Source organism: Caretta caretta, chromosome 8 (assembly GCF_965140235.1).
Source record: "Caretta caretta isolate rCarCar2 chromosome 8, rCarCar1.hap1, whole genome shotgun sequence".
Taxonomy (NCBI): domain Eukaryota; kingdom Metazoa; phylum Chordata; order Testudines; family Cheloniidae; genus Caretta; species Caretta caretta.
Window position 1 is genome coordinate 50,307,972 of NC_134213.1, and position 18,833 is coordinate 50,326,804.

General features: G+C 46.4%; 1 protein-coding gene across 3 annotated transcripts in view; it reads right to left on the bottom strand.

Annotated features, from left to right (window-relative positions):
• TNR (tenascin R) overlaps positions 1–18,833 on the bottom strand; it is a 294,303-nt gene that overhangs the window by 74,064 nt on the left and 201,406 nt on the right. Inside the window, exon 3 of one of the 3 annotated variants that reach the window (XM_048860526.2) lies at positions 818–1,385. The exons of the other annotated variants lie outside the window; for them this stretch is intronic. Coding sequence (XP_048716483.2) covers positions 818–1,316 — 499 coding nt within the window. The 5' untranslated portion in view covers positions 1,317–1,385. The remainder of the gene's footprint in view (positions 1–817; positions 1,386–18,833) is intronic. 3 annotated transcript variants of the gene reach the window in all.

Genomic DNA, 18,833 nt, shown 5'->3' on the forward strand with positions numbered 1-18,833 from the left:
GGGTTATCTGCTCTTCCTCCACCTTTTGCCTCTGCCAGGCAGGTTACACTCACTTTGCATTATCTGCTGAGTTCCAAATTGATGCACTTTGCCACTTGCACCTATCTTCTGACCAACTTATACACAATATGTAACTTACTTACATTTATATCTGAATTTGACCCTGAGACTTCCATGGGAATTGTACCCACTTTACCAAGCTGCACTTGGGCCAGTGACTGAATTTCATTGTCGGTCTAGAAGAAGATATTTCCCCCATGTATAAACATTGACAAATCCATGTTGCAGGTTGGGATGCTCAAGAATCAATGCACCTGGAGACTGAATCTCTTTTTTAGGAGATGAAGAACTGTCACCGCACACACTTAGGAGTTTTACCAGGGGAGGGAGCTTTAAATTCCATTGGGGGCTCCATAGGAACCATGGCAGTTGAGGAGGCCTGGGAGATACCCCGAATCAGCATATTTCCTGAATGCCCTGACCCTGCCTCTCCCCAGTCAGTCCCACCCTCTTTCTTGGCTATGCTGGCTGGCTTTGGGATTCCCAGCAGTGTGGAGACTTGTGCTTTTGTACCCATCTCCTGATGGACTTTCTACCTCCCAGAACCTGTAGCCTAGGTTCTAGCTAGTGAATCTGGCCCTCTTTGTTTAGGTTGATGAGTAATATTGACAGTGCTGAGTATATGCACTGTCGTGGCACCATTAGCAAATGCAAAATTTCCTCCATTAATACTCAAAGTTTCACCCACTCTTAACTCATGCGCCTTCCTCTCTTGAGACTTTAGTCCCCAGCAAGATCTAACAGCATCAGTTACTACCTGTAGCTGCATTTTCTTGGCAGCAATTGGAGTTGCATTGGTCCCGTAGCATGGACACCTCCCTCTCCAGCATCTCAATTCTGCTTTGAAGCTCCTGCATGACCTGGACAGAGGTGAAGCACTTGCAAGCCTGCTTGGGGAGGTTTATCCTGTGGGTGAAGGTGACCTGGCTCTCGCTGTCTGAGGTCTGCTCCGTATATTCCGTCATCCTGTCGTCTTCTGAACTCACCTCCTGGTCAGATGATGCCTCGAGCGCTGATGAGCAGAAGGTGTCCAGGGGGACGTTAATGTTGTATACATGGTTGAAGACCATGGATTGCTCCTTGATAGGCAGGCTGTAGTTGGCAAAGTTGCCTTCCTTGTCCACTACCTGCCTCCTCATCCGCTCTGTTGTCACCTCTAGCCGGCACTCAAAGGGCTTGAGGACTGATCCCAGCAGGAGCAAGTTGAGACTGATAAGCATGTTCCTCAGGACTAAGTTTTCACTGTCAGCCCCCATTTTCTTGAGCAGAGAAAGCAACTTCTAAGCCAGTCTTGGCCAACAGAGCTGTCTGAGAACCTGGAGACCCTGAACGAGAAGAACATGAATGATATTAGCCTTTAAACGGGACTGCTGTGCTCAGACCACAGGAGGAGTCTTTTGCAGTGCAGCGTAAGGGGCTAGATTCTGCATAGATGTAACCCAGTGACATCCCATTGGCCTCAGTGTGATTGCAAAGGCTGCAAATCACTTGGGATCTCACCCATTGCTGGCAAGGAAATAGCTGTGTTTTTAAGGAAAGGTTAAATGTGAGTCATCAGCTGTCGAGATGGTGCAGTCTAATAATGCGCTAGCCTTTTGTAGCTGGAAGCCTTACGTCACAACTGAAGGACCAAATTCTGGCTGCTTGGGGTGTAAACCAGAGCAGAATTTGTCCTGTCATGCATTTGGCCGGCTCAACAAGAATCCAGTCCTCACATTCGTCTGTCTCATCACCAAGGGCCTGATCTAATGCCCATTGAGGTCAATGGGGGTCTTTCAGTGAGCACTGGCTCTGGCCCCAACAGCTGGATCCTGCAAGGTGCTAGCACTTCTGAGGTGGTGCTCAGGACCTTGAAGGGCTGGACCAACGTCTGGTGCAGTTTGCCGATACTGGAAGTCTTTGTTCATGTGAAAGTCCATAGACTGGAATAGAAGGGCGATGGCCGTTCCTGGCTGAGGCATACTGGGAGGCCGGTTGGTAACCAGCTGCCAGAGTGATGCTGTCTGGTTTATACTCGGTCTCATTTAGCCAGGCGATCAGTACCTCACTTTTGTGAGCTGTCATACACCCCCAGGGTGGAATCTGGGCCCACTGAAGTCAGTGCAATTAAATTCAATGGGGACAGGATTTCACTCAAAATCTTTACACAGGGACATGAAAATTTTGCATCTTACTTGGTTGATTTTTTTTTGGTACTGAAATGGTTCATTTGGTAGAAGCACATCATCTACTCGCTAATATATTTGGGGGATAAATTCCCAGATGGGAACCTATTCCGGATGCACTAACAAATACAATACGGGAGGGAAAAAAAGGCTTAAAAGCATGGGTGGTGAGTACACATGTTCTCATATCAGTATGGTATCTCAAATGGCATTTCATGCCTCAGAAACTGAGCACTAGATTGCCAGGTTTAATTCAGTGGCTGTAGTAACACTGTTAAATTAGACTGTACAGTATTAAGTTTGTTTAGGTTTATGTTCTGGACAGACCAATATCTCCTGTTGAAGTCATTTCATCCCCTACCTGTGCCCTGGATTATGTGGTAAAGTGTCTTTATTTGGAACAAGACAACTTTTCGTTTTCTTATTGATTTGTGGTCTGCAGGTGGTAATCCCAACTCTAAGGGCCACACTTATCCCTGGTATAAAATCACTGACTTCAGTGGATTTGCCCAGGGATGAATTTGCCTCTAGAACTCTTGCTGGAACTATTGTGTGTTGACCAATGGTTAACTCCATCTGTTCTGCTTTAAAGAATTGCTGCTTTACATAGCAGAGAGGATGAAACCAGCAGACTGGCAGGACTGCAACTGTGAGCCCAAGGACTCTAATTGTTTCTGGTGCATCAGAAAGGACAATTTGATTGCACATTGGTTACCAGCTGCCAATCTGTTTGCCTTGCATTTTGTTTTCATTGGATCATTAGTTTATGGTTTGTGTCGTATAATTAGAGTGCAGTTGTTTGGAGGAAGGAGAGTTTAGCAGTAACAGCAGGGGCTGACAGACAGAATTGCTGCAGTTTATATTCAGTTCTGTCACTATCTCACTGTGTGTGTACATGGGGGGCAATTCACTTTGACCTCCTTGTGCCTCAGTTTACCCACCTGTAAAAGAGGGATGATAATAAAGGCTAGCTCGAAATAGTTTATCTTATTTTTGTGCCCCTCCCCCTCTTTTGTTCTGGGCAGCTGTAATCATAGTGTTCTTCATTACAGCTTGGTGGGAAACTTTCCCCCCATCCCATGATAATTTGAGATATTGAAAAAATTTCCTATCTGAAATTGGGACCAAAAGCAGAAATCTTGAACGGTTTTTATGAACCAAATCCAAAACAAAATTTCAGTTCACATCAATCACAACATTTCATTTCAGTAATTTCTAAATGCTTCATTTTGATTTGGACTATTTTTATTTATTTTTTTTTTTTTACTATAATTAGCTTACACTTCAAAATGAAAAGTCATTTTGAACTGGAAAACTGGAATTTTTCATTTAGAAAATGTTGCGACAAAAGATTTTGACAATTTAAAAACTTTTTTCCCAGAAATATTTTTTAGTTGAAAAACTTCAAAACAGATCCTGTCCCGTGACAAGTTTCGGTTTCAATCAATTGGCATTTGCAATTGAAAAAACGTTTTATTGAAAAATTCTTGACTGACTCTAGTTATTCATCTAACCTCCCTGGGGGCTTGTAAGGCTTGAATTAATTAACACTGGTAAAATGCTCATGGTTCTTTGTTAAAGGGTTCAACAGAAATGCAAAGTATTATTGAATTTTAGCATCGTTTCCTGTAGTAATTACTACGAATATAGACTGAAGTCAGTGGAAATATGGGTGATCAACTGGAGCTCAGCACTTTTCAGGATTGTGGTCTAATAATTTTTAATATAAAAGATGATGTTTTCAAATATTGCAAAGTGACTTAGGTGTCTTGCTCTCATTGAACGTTAATGGCTAGATGCCGAAACCTAGATGCTGAAATCCTGCAGGCCCTTTTGAAAATATTACCCAACGTCTCTCCAGTCTGCTCCTTCCTGCTGCCCCACCACCATTAGGGAATAACAAGCACTTGGCACGTAATTGAGGTACAGTAATAAATACTCTGTAAAGCATCATAAAATATACAGTATAAAACAAACAATTAAAAATGTCAGTGCAACATCACAAACAAGAAAAAGGAAGGAAACAAAAGAAGATAGATTTCATGGCAAGTGTGGATATGTATACAAGGGCAGGAAATGGCCCATTGAGTTAACCCTAATTAATTACTTATGTCAACCAGGGTCTGAATGAGCTCTACCCTGACACTGACTGATGAACTGGGAGGGAAAGACCCCATAGGGCAAAAGACTTTGCATAGACCCACCTACTCTGCCTTGATGACGGGCAGAGTGATCAACCTGATCAGTTTTGGCTGTTCTGGGTTAAAATTCACTTTCGTCTTGAATGCAGGGTTAATGGGTTGTTGTTAGCTTACGGTACAACTAAAGGGCAGCAGAACTGTACTTACCGTGCCCTAATTGAGGGGGGTCACCCTCGCTGTAGCCCACTTGCTAAGCAGGAGATAGTGATGCCAATCCAGGTACAAGTCAGAGGGGGTGGGGGAGAGGTGCTCCTCCTTGGTGGTGTGGGCTCTGTTTAAAGCGGCACGGATACCATCTCCTCCTCTCCCTCCTCTGTTTAAAGGTAAAGCCGATCAGACTCAATTTAGAGGCCTTGTTCGCTAGGGCTGAAATCACTGATGAGTAGCACTAGGGGGCTGAACCTTAGACCTTGTTGGGAACAGTGTAGCAGAGAAAGACAACATGGAGGATGCAGCAGGCACAGCAGTGCACAGCACAGCACAGCAGCGGTAAGCGGCGGCAGGGGTGAGCAGCAGCAGCAGCAGCAGTGAAGACCCTGCTTGGCCCCCATTCAGGGGTGGGAGGTGAATGCACCCCTGAGTTCTGGGACCTTGCTGACTTCGGACAACCAGCTGCCAATGGGGTGCAGAGGAGGGAAAGGGGAGTGGCATGTTAAAGGGACACCTGTCCACTGGACTTTCAAACCACAAAGTGGGAAACCGAGCCAAAGGACTGCTGGCCAAGATACGGTGGGATGGGTGTTTCCTTATGGCTTACGTACTTTTGAATCATTGTTGAGGTGGTTTCCCAAATTAATGCTGAGTTCCCGCTCCCTTGGAATAAAAGTTTTCTTTTGTTTGCAAGTGAGGAAGTATTGCCTCTGAGAAGCACCCCCAGGTGGTGTTTAGTTTGCCAGATTTCTGGGTGAGAGCTCAAGCCAGTTCTGTTTTGTGATGTTAAAAGGAACCCCTAGGTATTGAACCTGGCCGTGCTGTTGCCGACACCATCTGGCAGACGGGTTACATTTAAATTAACCATAACTTTGTGCTTAATCTTTGAAGGTGGGTTGGACATTTATATGGATCTCAAGAATATCCAGAGGTGTTACAGTTAATGCTGACAAAAAGAGTACTGGGAAAGAGATTAAACCTCATCTTGTCAGTGTTTAAACCAATCTCTATCAGGGATTAGGAGGAGATCTTCATGGGGGGGCAGATCACTCCCACATCTGCCTACTGCAGAGTTTCTAGCACCTTCTTCTGGAGCATCTGCTGCTGGCCACTTTTGGAGACAGGATCCTGGCAACTCCTATGCTCTTTATGCAGCATCTTCCATCTGGGAGTCTCAAAGTGCTTGGCAGTGATCAGTGATCCATTCTCCTGTGCAGTAGATAGCATCTCCATTTTAAATGGGGAAACAGGCATAGAGAAGTAAATGGCAAACATTGCCAGTGTGTGAGACTAAAGCTGGGCTCCTCAGCTCACGTCCTCCAAGGTACTTAGGTGTCTAACCCCCATGGACAGCTAAACACCTTTGAGGATCTGAGCCTTACATTAGGTGTCAACTATGGATGTAGGAGCTGAACTTTAGGCACCAGGGTTGAAAATGTTGGCCTCAGTGTCTTGCTTCAAGGCCAGACAGCTAGTTTGTGGCAGAGCTAGGAACAGAACCAAGTTCCCCTGACTCCTGAGCCCCTGCTTTCTCCATCATACACAGCGTTCACATCAAGGACTTTGCTCAAGGACTTTGCTTTTTAAACTACAGATCTGAAGCTTGGGAGTGTGTTGGATCCAGGTTCTTGGTTTGCCCTGTTAAAGATGAGGGCCACTGGAATTGGAATCTGCATCTCGGAGTAGATATCCTAACACCCCCCAAAGTTCCAGGGCTGTTGGGTTTGGTGTATGGGTTTGTGCCCATCTCTAGTGTTAACAAAATCCTTTGTAGTGTTTTGAGGACCAAATGCATCTGAACCTCCTTGGGGCTCTCTCTTATTGCTGACTCCAACAAGTGGTTGAACTGCTTTGTTTAGCTGAATGCCATGAGTTCTGGTGATCAGTTGGCTCTGAAGCTCCAAGTGAACTTAGGTGGTGCCATCCCAGGCAGACCAGGACAAACAAAGGATCTCATGTGAGCCTAAATGCAGCTCTTTGCATTTCTATGCCTCTATTCCTTTCAAGCAATCTTGTGACTGCTGAACCGCCTCCTGAGAGCCCTGCTACAGTCCTTGAACCTTTGTCTGTTGGTGCTGTGAACTATTATTGGATTACATTGGATAGTGTTTGTAGCATGGGTCACTTTCAAGGTGGAAACTGTTTTGTTTCCAGGTGGAAAATAGTAGGCCTGATCATCTTCGTGTGTCTATTGGTTTTACACCCATGTAACTACAACTGACCCTGATTCTCCATTGGCTTGGACTCGTATGCACCACAGGGAGCATTTTCCACTTGCATTGCACTCAGGTTGCGCTGGTGTAAGTGATGAGGCAAGGTGCAGGGCAATGGGGAGGCAGGCCCATTGACGTGCATTTGTGTTGCTCCTGACTTACAGAGCTGTGAGAGTGCAAACAGGTCTTTGTGTTCTAACAATCAAAACTCAGTAGGGCGATATAGCGTAAGGGCACGTTGAAAAAGAGACGGCTGAGCTGCTGCACCAGCCCTCTTGAGTTAATCCAGAATTTGGCCAAGGAGGCAGAGTTCCCACCCAAATCCAGATGAGGCTTAATCTACAATTTGGCATTGGGATTGAAGACTGAATCCAGGTGAAGGTTCAGGTCCAACCCCAATGGTACATATCACTGAACCCTAAATTGTGCTCCCCCGTCCTGCCTGCTGGTTCCAACCTGGCTACTGGGCCAGAAACCAGCAGATGGGTGGTGGCTGAGGGGCAAACATGCATCTGGGCGGATGGAGGAGGCCTGTTAGTGGTGAGGCTGGTCTGGTAGCAGGGCGAGTGTATGTGGATGGATGAAGGAGAGAGGGTGACAGCCAGCTTATGGCACTCTGTCAGGGGTTGCAAGAGGTTAGGGAGGCTGGGAATGATCTTGGATCTGGTTTTGCAAGGGAACGAAGAGCTGCGAGGAAAGGTTGGTTTTTTTCTGGGGGGCTGGGATCTGAAGATAGGAATGCTGGTCCTCACTGTAATTCCCTCATCTGACCTCCTCGAAGCCTTGCAATGCCGAGGAACTGAAAACGAGCAGACTCATGCAAACAGTGCTCCCCACACTTTGCCTAGCCAATCGATCAGAGAGTTGCTCAGTTGTGCATGGTGTTGCCAACACCAGTCATTCAGAAATCATGAACCAGGCCTCAAAACTCGAGATAATTTTTTAAAAAAAAGGGTTGGGTTCATTGAATTTGTCTTCTGCTTTCTGGGTGCGTGCAGGTCACATTTCCAAGCTTCTCTTCATAACCACAACAGCTAGAAACTCAATTGCTTATTAATGAAATCCAAGAGTCTCACATAATCCCCTAACTTTAAAAAAAGCACCAATATTAGGAGGTTCAGGAGAAAATAATGAGAATTGGCAACACTGTACACTGTGCGTACCAGCAAGGGATGGAGCCAGTAGCCTTGTGGAGCCTTGTGACCCAATTGACAGGCCACTGTTCTCGGAATTGTACCGGAGTGTTGTGCCCATGGAGACGCTGTGGGAAAGGAAGCAGAGCACAAATTCATCTGGAACTCATTTGCCAATCCGGACTGGGGACTGTTATCGAAGTCTGAGCTCTACCAGTAATTGCCAGTGCAGTAATCATGTGACATTGCCCTATATTATTTATAACTATTTTTGTGCCTTGCACCTTATCTTTGTTTCCCTTGGGAATGGCAGCACATATCCGCCTCTCCCCTCTGACCCCTCCCCCCCGTAAATACCTGTTTACTGCTTTGTCTCTCTCATATTGCTATGACGTGCCTGAAAGCATAACCGTTCAGCCGCCTCTTCAGCATTTACAGGGTTGTTATCGTATATTATCCAAATATGTCTGTTGTGCTTTCCCTTCCCTTGCTTGGTGCATGCTGCCTGTGGCTACCAAGCATGCACATGGGCACACGTTAGTATAGTTCCTTTCTTTCTTAATGTTCCCTGGAAAAGCAAGAAAAATCTATTTAATTCAGACCTGATGTCAGTAGATCCAGCCTCCATGGATGTCTCAGGCCAAATTCCCTAGTGCAAGTGACACATCAGGTGTACATTGGCCAGAAAATGGGAGTCAGTGGTGTAAATGGCAAAGAGGCAGTGTGAACTAGTGGGTAGGACACTGATCTAGGTGTCAAAGAGCCTGTTTCCTTTTTCCCAGTGCTGCCACTCACCTGCTGGCAAGTACTTCCTCTCTTTTTAGCTCACTTGCCCTTCCCATCCTTTGCCTATTTACAGTGCAAGCTCCTCAGGCGTTTGTTAGATTGTAAACCCCCACTATGTGTTTGTTCATTGCCTAGCACAATGGGGCCCTGATCTCAGCTGGGGGCCTCTAGGCGTTATGGTAATACAAGTCATAGGATCAAAGTAGTGTATCTTGCACCCATTTAGTATTCAGTGGGTGTAGGAAATGACCACAACTCACGCAGCAATGGCAGAATTCTACCCTCACTTATGCTCCATGTGACATTGTGGAAATCTACAGAGAGGAAATGAAGGTCAAATTTTACTACAAGGAGGTGGGTGGGAGAGGTAGCAGTTATGACTGGGCACAACTCTTATTGACTTTACATTGTGCTTGCTAATACCTGGGTGAATTTGGTTTCCCCTGGATCTGAACTTCATTATTTGGACCTAGCTCTATCACGTGGGTCCCAGCTGGAAGTTCTTAACACCCTCAGACTTCACTGAAGTTTAGATCTAGGTCCAAACGTCTTGGCTCAGCTTCATATCTAGTGATGAGCAGCATGCATTTCCACCCCTGTTCATGTGGAACCAGGATATCTCAGCCTACAGTAGCACTTTCCCTGCATTTTACAGTGCCTTCTCCTCACTGGTGGTCTTTGATTCCTCTTGTTGGTAGCTGGTCCCTTACTACTGGCCACCGCTGTCACAAAGAGCTCAGGTGCTGCTGAACCTGAGATGTCTGCTACCAACTCTGTGACTGAAGAGCCTCCACCTTGACCTGACCCTGGGAGGTGCCCATCTCAGAGCGTTGCAGTTCTCTAACCTCCTTTCCTGGCGTCCTTGGAGACACCTCAAAAGAAAATCCGCGCTCTTGCACTCAGCCTCCCCAGGAGTGAAACTCTCGAGCTTTCCTCTTTCGCTTGATCTCAACTTTGTTTGCCATTGTTACTTGGAGGTGGGAAGGTGCTTTCTACAATTAGTGTGTTCGCTAGGTAGTCTCCTATATCTTTGGGGTCTCTAGTGACTCCACAGTGGCCTCACAGACCCTGGGAGAGAAGTTTCTCCTTGGCAATGGCTGGCAGCGGTGGGAGGAGCCCAGGGACTAATTAGTGCCCGTTGCCTTTGATGGACTTGTGTTTGTTAGAAACTAACTACTTGCTCTTTGGACCTCTCTGCCTTTTGTGTGGGAGTGGAAGATGTAGGGTGGTAATTGTGACTCTGAGCCAGTTGTACAAAGCCAGGCTGGAACGTCGAATAAAACCTCATTGAAGGATTATAGACATGGCTTAGATGTGTGAATATAAAATTGCCCCTGCTCTTCTCGCTGGAGGAGAATTCAGTCTGGTTCAATAGGAACACAAGAGTTGGTCAGAAGAGCAAACAGAAATCCACCAGCTGAGGAAATGAGAGAGGGAGAGAGAGGCAGATGAAAGACTGAGATATGAATGAGCGAGACTAACAAAACAAGAATATAGTGGCTAGATGGATAGACACAGTAGAGAGATAACTGATGCAGGACAGAGATTACTAACTAATGACCATAAGCAGGTCAGATAGTTAATGCCTGTATCAACTAGAGAAAGCGACAGAGTAATTTGACAGACTGATACAGTCGAAATCTGTGCAACCTCATTGATCCAATCCTCCTTATCAATATAATTATCACAGCAGATGTCAGCAGGCAGGGGATGGTGGCCTGTAGTAATTTATAAGCAGCAGATAATAGGATCTCTCATAATTCCAATGGAATACAGTGTTAATGAGGTGGACTGGGGGCGCGGCAGAGTCAGCGGGATTGCCAGAGCCAGCACGGTTTATATCACTCTTGCTGAGTTCTTGCTGCCTAATGAGATGTGCTTGGCACTGAGCTGTGATCTTGGCCCATCCCCTCCCGCTTCCTGAAAGCGGCGTCGTCCTCTTTTCCCCCACGCTGCGGGTATTTCAAAGGGGAACAGAAAGGCACTCGTACCTCACCAGCTTCGTTATGCCAGCAGACAGACAAGAACTTTCACACACTCTCGACCCTAGAGATGAGCCATGTTTCTGTTGTGACCCACCTTCACCACTGACTGTTCTAGTCACTTGGGACCAGATCCTGGGCTGCAGCGTGTCTGCTTTGCACCATGTCGCCGACTGAGTTTGGCCTTAACATTAGCGTAACCAGCCACAAGAGGATCGCTCAGTGTAACAGCCATCCTCCATACCCCCCTCTGTTGTTGGCGTATCGGGTGCGACCAAAGCGAAGGTGGGAGTGGCCAGGCCATGTGTGCATGGTTCTGATCCCTGACTTGGGCCTTTGTTAGCAGCTGATGTAAGTTATAGCAGCTGTCTGATTGCTCCAGTACCCCAGGAACCCAGCTGGCCCCGAGATCAGAGAATGTACTCCTTTGCGCTGCATGAGCCGGGACAGCAGCCAAGGAGAAGGCTAGTGGTGGTTTTTAGCTTTCCAAGTAAAAATGCTGAAGGAAGCGCCACCTTCTGCTATGTATTTATTTATTTATTTCTATAAATGGAATCATTTTAAAAATGGGTTTCTCCATTTGCTCGCCTGCCCTCTCAGGCTGAGCAGGCCGATAATTGCAGCGGCTGGGGGTGGAATGCGATTGTGTTGGCCCCATTGTGTCAGCAGAGAGATTTCCATAAGAAGCCAGGTCTCTCCTCTCCTCCCTCAGCAAGGAATGGTTTTCACGGGGCCTGTCATATGTCAGAAAAAGCCCAGAGGGCAGGAATTTGCCTGCAGGGAAAGGTTCAGCAGTTGAATTATTTTGGTTGGAAATGATAGGTAAGGGGATGTGCTCAATGGTTTTAGGGATCCTACGCTTCCTGATCTAGCCCCAACTCCTGGAAATGTCTTGCCAGTCCTGTCAGGAATTCTGTTTAATTCTGGGCAGCTAATGTGTTTGAAGTACTATTACGTGAAGAATCCGAAATGTTAACAGCTGAGTTTGTGGAGAGTAAGGCTTGGTCTGCACTACTAACCTGGACACCCTGAAGCCAGGGCTATGTCGACGAAACGGCTTCTCCTATCGACATAGCTACTGCCTCTCGGAGAGGTGGAGCACCTACGCTGATGGGAGATACTCTCCCGTTGGCATGGGAAGCATCTTCACTAAGCACGGCAGCTGCACCAGCGCAGCGCTGTAAGTGTAGACAGGTCCTGAGTGATCATACCCTGAGGGTACGACCCTGTTGCCACCACAGTAGCCTTAGGCTGGTGTTACATATACTGCCCTCCTCGAACCAGGAGCCCAAAGCCCTGAGCTCAGAGCCTTGGAACCCAAGTCCCTCAAACACAAAGGTCGGACCTGGCTTCCCATCCCGATCCAAAGCTTTCTCACGTGGGCCATGCTCTGCGGAGACCCAAAATGGGGGCAGCTACAAAGTGTTCACTTTGGGGGTTTAGTCACAAAACTCTGTGACCTCCCCCCCCCCCCCAAAAAAAAATCACGAATTTTTGATTTAAAAAAAATTCAGTTGAAAATGTAGAAAATGAAAAAAACCAGGTTGCTGGGGAGCACAAAGCACTCACAACGCTTTGGAATTCGCCAACCCCCCCCCCTCCACCAGTGCTAGGGGGCTCTGTGCGTACCAAGGGTTTCCCCCGTTTCAGCTGTGACGCAGCAGGAGCAGCAGCAGTGCCAGCCCTTCGTACAGGCATGCAAAGCCTCTGCGGGTCCGTCTACGCTGCATTTTAAAACCCTCAGCTGGCCTGTGCCTGCTGACTTGGGCTCATAGGGGTCGGGCTAAGGGGCTGTTTAATGGCAGTGTAGGTATTTGGGTTCAGGCTGCAGCCCGAGCTCTGGGACCCTCCCCCCTCACAGTGTCCTGGAGCGCAGGCTCCAGCCCCACAAGCCCGAGTCAGCTGGCACATGCCAACCGTGGGCATTTAAATGCAGCACAGACATATCCTATAAGCCACAATTTGCCCCAGAGCAGTTTGCCTTCGCTGCAAGCAGCTGTAGAGGGTGCACTGTGCAATTAGTAGCTTTGTCTGTCTCTGTGTAGAGGTTTGTTCTGGTGCAACGACACTGGTGGCTGGCTGCTGACAGCTATAATTGGGGCAAATCTCCAGTATAAATAAGGCCTAATTAACTCTTATGAGTAAAACTGAGTGAATAACTGATGTTTTTGGTTTGCTGGGAAGCTCTGTCTCCTGTGCTGCTACCCTCAAACTGTGTAGCTGGCAGAAGGAGGTACCTTACACCCCTGTAACTCCCTTGTGTTGCTGCGCAAACTGGGCCACAATTGAGCACTGTCTTTGGGCTCCCCACCCCCCGCCCCCCAGAAGAGCAGTTCCCTGCTGTCTGCCTTTAACAACAGCCATGTTGACTGTGAAAAAGTTAAATGGCTGCAAGGAAAGGTTCCACAGTAGCACAAAAAAATATTAGACCAGAAACCAGTTCACAGAAGTAGCCATTCTTCCTTAAAGCTGGATGGATCAGAAAACTCCAGGCTCTGGACTTCATATCCACACACAAGACTCTTCTCCCTCCCTCCTCTCTCTTTGTCCCAATTCCCCAATCCTTTGGAGGAGGAAAAACAATATTTATCTACAACTCTCTGAACCAAAGCAAATCAAAGGAGAAAGGACCAAAGGCGGGAGAAGAAAAAGGAAATCACTTTATGAGACCTTTCTGTGAAGGAGTGAAAAGAGAGATGAGTTTAGATGAAAAGAGCTACCTCAAGGAATCCCACTCCAGAGCAGCTACTGAGAGGGGAAGTGACAAGTCAGGTCGTCAATGAATGTGTTACCGCAGCTGGGGCACTGGAAGTTAAAGTTCACATCCAAAGAAACAAGAATCAGCAAGACAAGGTAAGAGAGCCAGTAATGTCTTTTGTTGGACCAACTTCTGTTGGTGAGAGAGGCAAGCTTCTGAGCTTACACGGAGCTCTTCTTCAGGTCTGGGAAAGGTACGCAGAGTGTCCCAGAGAATGAGCAGGGAAGTCCAAGTGCTTAGCATGGAGCCAGTGGTTAACTCATTGCTGGCAATGGCAACCCTGGAAAATGGGGACTTGCTAATATCCGACAAGGTGAATGAATCCAGGAGGTGGACTGATGATCCCAGCAAGCAGTTTGGCTATTGCACAGAGCACCCATTCTCTAGAAATTCCTGTGTAATGGGCTGGTACCGGCTAGGGTACCACTGCCCTGGGTTGGGTGGAATTACAACCACACAGCTTCATAGATTTTAAGGCCAGAAGGGACCATTCAGAACATCTAGTCTGATTCCCTTCATAACACTGGCCATAGACCCTCACCTAATAAACTCTGCCCCAAACCCATAACTTCGGGTTGAGCCATGGTGAATCTCATGGAAAGATATCCCTTATTGAATCAAAGACTTCAAGAGACAGGGAATCCCCCTTGTCCTCCCGCTGTCAAAAATCTGTGCCTGAATTTGTTTAGCTGCCAGCCATTGCCTCAGCTGTGTCCTAGGCTGTGGTACTGCTACAGCTAAAGGAGAGGTTTCAGAGTAGCAGCCGTGTTAGTCTGTATTCGCAAAAAGGAAAGGAGTACTTGTGGCACCTTAGAGACTAACACATTTATTTGAGCTTAAGCTTTCATGAGCTACAGCTCACTTCATCGGATGCATAAAGTGGAAAGTACAGTGAGGAGATTTTATATACACACAGACCATGAAAAAATATACATTGTATGGAGAGTGATCACTTAAGATGAGCTATTACCAGCAGGAGAGTGGGGGGGGCGGGGAGAGAAAACCTTTTGAAGTGATAATCAAGGTGGGCCATTTCCAGCACATTTCCAGGAGTTAACAAGAACGTCTGAGGAACAGTGGGGTGGGGTGGGGTGGGGAGGAATAAACAAGGGGAAATAGTTTCACTTAGTATAATGACTCAACCACTCCCAGTCTCTATTCAAGCCTAAGTTAATTGTATCCAATTTGCAAATTAATTCCAATTCAGCAGTCTCTCGTTGGAGTCTGTTTTCAAAGTTTTTTTGTTGAAGGATAGTCACAATTTGAGGTCAGAAATTTGTGGTCGGTGTTCTCCAACTGGTTTATGTATGTTATAATTCTTGACATCTGATTTATGTCCATTTATTCTTTTACGTAGAGACTGTCCAGTTTGACCAATGTACATGGCAGAGGGGCATTGCTGGCACGTGATGGCATATATCACATTGGTAGATGTGCAGGTGAACAAGCCTCTGATAGTGTGGCTGATGTGATTAGGCCTATGATGGTGTCCCCTGAATAGATATGTGGACACAGTTGGCAATGGGCTTTGTTGCAAGGATAGGTTCCTGGGTTAGTGGTTCTGTTGCTCCAACCCCTCAGACAGAGACAAACACCTCCAAGATCTCTATCAAGCATTCTTACAACTACAATACCCACCTGCTGAAGTGAAGAAACAGACTGACAGAGGCAGAAGAGTACCCAGAAGTCACCTACTACAGGACAGGCCCAACAAAGAAAATAACAGAACGCCACTATCCGTCACCTTCAGCCCCCAACTAAAACCTCTCCAACGCATCATCAAGGATCTACAACCTATCCTGAAGGACGACCCATCACTCTCACAAATCTTGGGAGACAGGCCAGTCCTTGCCTACAGACAGCCCCCCAACCTGAAGCAAATACTCACCAGCAACCACACACCACACAACGGAACCACTAACCCAGGAACCTATCCTTGCAACAAAGCCCATTGCCAACTGTGTCCACATATCTATTCAGGGGACACCATCATAGGCCTAATCACATCAGCCACACTATCGGAGGCTCGTTCACCTGCACATCTACCAATGTGATATATGCCATCACGTGCCAGCAATGCCCCTCTGCCATGTACATTGGTCAAACTGGACAGTCTCTATGTAAAAGAATAAATGGACATAAATCAGATGTCAAGAATTATAACATACATAAACCAGTTGGAGAACACTTCAATCTCTCTGGTCACTCAATTTCTGACCTCAAATTGTGACTATCCTTCAACAAAAAAACTTTGAAAACAGACTCCAACGAGAGACTGCTGAATTGGAATTAATTTGCAAATTGGATACAATTAACTTAGGCTTGAATAGAGACTGGGAGTGGTTGAGTCATTATACTAAGTGAAACTATTTCCCCTTGTTTATTCCTCCCCACCCCACCCGCCCACTGTTCCTCAGATGTTCTTGTTAACTCCTGGAAATGTGCTGGAAATGGCCCACCTTGATTATCACTTCAAAAGGTTTTCTCTCCCCGCCCCCCCACTCTCCTGCTGGTAATAGCTCATACATACAATGTATATTTTTTCATGGTCTGTGTGTATATAAAATCTCCTCACTGTACTTTCCACTTTATGCATCCGATGATGTGAGCTGTAGCGCATGAAAGCTTATGCTCAAATAAATGTGTTAGTCTCTAAGGTGTCACAAGTTCTCCTTTTCTTTTAACTAAAAGAGAGGCTCCTTTACTTGGTAAGGGTCTGTGTGTGTGCTCTTTCCCTGCTGTCGTTGTATCGCACTTAGTATCTGTGCTGTGAACCATGGTAAACTCTGAACTGACTATGTATCTGTCATAGAGACCAAATGAACCCATATAACTCCAAAAATGGTCCAGACTTCTGTGTCTTTGACTTTCAATTTTAGAATAGGAATTATTCAGAGATTCACAGATTTTTAGCCCGGAAGGTTAAGGCTCCCCTGCATTGCAATCCTCCCACTGATTCCTGCATCAAGCACAAGTAACTTGAAGTGGAACTGGGGCATATCCTTTAGAAAGGCATCCAGTGATGAATGAAGGGCTAGGGGCTGCTGGGAACTAATGAGCGTCTAGGAGGAGTCTCTGACATTGTGAGCAGAACTGTGGCTGTCAGCTCCTCCCAGCTAGTCATTAAAGGATCTCTTTCTCTTAACTTTCAGGATCTGGCTCTAATCCCCAGTTAAAGCTCAGCACCAAGTTTGTTAGGGTAGAAAACCTGAAGGCCCATGTTACATCTCAGAGTTATTGTCACTTCTGTGGCCAGGTACATCCAGTGTCTGGCCACTGCATGATCGACAAGAACAATTCCAGCATCAAGAACAGGGATGGAGAAATCTGGCAATTTGCACACTACATTCCGCAGCAGCAGCAGCAGAAGGAAAGCAACAGGATGCTGCTGAATTGGCTGTAATTGGCGTTAGCTGTTTTAGGTAATCCATCCCTATTAATCCCTAGTTTCTTTACAGAAAATGTCTTCGGCTATGACTGAGATTTGGCTGGTGACTCCCAACCTCTGCCAAACGTGGATACATTACCACAGTGTATCAGGGTACAACTTCTTTTTCATTCCGTGTCTCCCTTTCATCCTGGCTTGCACTAACTTTTTTTTCTGATGGTTAGGCAGCTTCGTGCTTATTCCATCCCATTCTGAGCAGTTTGCTTTTTCCTTAGGGGCTTTCCTTATCATGGTAGGTTTAGGTCTGCATTGGCCACTGCAGATTAATTCTGAGGTTGGCTTTAAGACCTTGCATCCTTCAGTTCGAATTAGATAAAAGATCTGGAAGCCAAGACTCAGGGCTTGTGTACAAAGGAAGTTAAACCAAATTAACTGACCTATTTTCACATCACACCTTTAGTTAAAGGGCACTAAACTCTTAGTTTGCTTGAGTGAATTCAGCTAAAGTGAACTAAATTAATTCAGATGAATGTAGGGTATGCATTTAAAGCTCTGTGTGTAGATACTATTGTTCTGGAACAGAGTGTTAATTCAGAATAAGACACTTGTGCTGGAGTAAGAGAATCCATAGATGCAGTTAGTCAGGAATATATAATCAGCAAGAGCTATTCTAGAATAACTCCCAGCATAAACAAGTCCTAAATCTACTTTAATTCTGAATGAGTGTGTCCACACAGGGGTTTAATGCACATTAACTTCACACCTTTCATTAACTGGGCTTAACTTCCTGTGTGGACAAAGCCTCAGAATAAATCTGCAGTGGCAGATACAGACACTGCAGTTTCTAATTCAGAGTGAAATCAGCATTTCCCCAAGCACGCTTTGGAAATTCCCCTTTCCAAAATGTGCACATGAATTTCTCAGTGCATTTCTCCTGCTCGCAGAGGGAGTCGCACTTTGGATTGAATGCTGCAGGCTTCACTGACAGGTCATTAGTGAATAGTTGAATAAATAGTTCATGCAGGAGTCCAAAGCTGCCAGAATGATGTAGTGCAGTTCACCTTGTGGCACACCTCTCATCATATTCTGGGTTGGGTGTCATCAAAATTTTGTGGCCGGTATTCACAACTGAACTTCTCTGGGGCCAGCTAGTCTTAATATGCCTGCCCGATGTTGATTCGGACAGGAGACTCTGGCTTGTCTCTTCCACATCTCCTGGTTTTGGAGAAACCCTTGCAGCCACTTTGGGAGATGCTAATGGTGTGTTCCTGTGCCAGGTTCTCTGGGCATGGCCCACACCTGCAGTGCATTCTACAAATAGCTGTGAAGTGGCCTGGACAGTTGTGCATTGAAGGACACTCATTCCCTGGATGGCCTGAGTCTTGACCTGTTCCTTCCTGTCTCCTTGGACATGTGCTGGGAAGCTGGAGGAGAGCAAAGCAGGATGTGAGGAAAAGAGAAGCTGCCAAGATCACAGTTGTTTGCACCCAGCTTGCTGCACTCTACACTCCTTCCCCCAAAAGGGGAGTGGGGCAGAATAATAGGAAGGTGCTTTATACCTGCTGGGCAGTGCTTCATGGAGAACCCATGTCCTACCCTCCCTCCCAGCAGCCAGCTGCAGGAGAGGACAGCATGCTATTACTCCTTTTAAGGGGGCATAACAGTCAGTTCTGCAAGTACTTGGGGAATTCTGGCTAAGCCAGTTGGAATTCTTTCTGGGTCTCTCCGCAGTGCTGCCCCTCCTCAATCGCCTAATGCAAGCTGTGGTTTAAAGTCACATCATGGACCGTATTGTACGGTTCCTTCTGTTACATCTTCTCCCTGATCGCTAATGGACAGTGGGCTCATTTTTCTCCTTGAGTGTGTCTGCACTGCGGGTGAGTGTCTGACTGTGGCATGGGTAGGCACGTAGCGGTGCTAGCTTTCATCTAGCAAGCACAGGTAACAGCAGTACTGCAGATGTACCCAGACTCCCTGATGGGCTAGTACTTGTATCT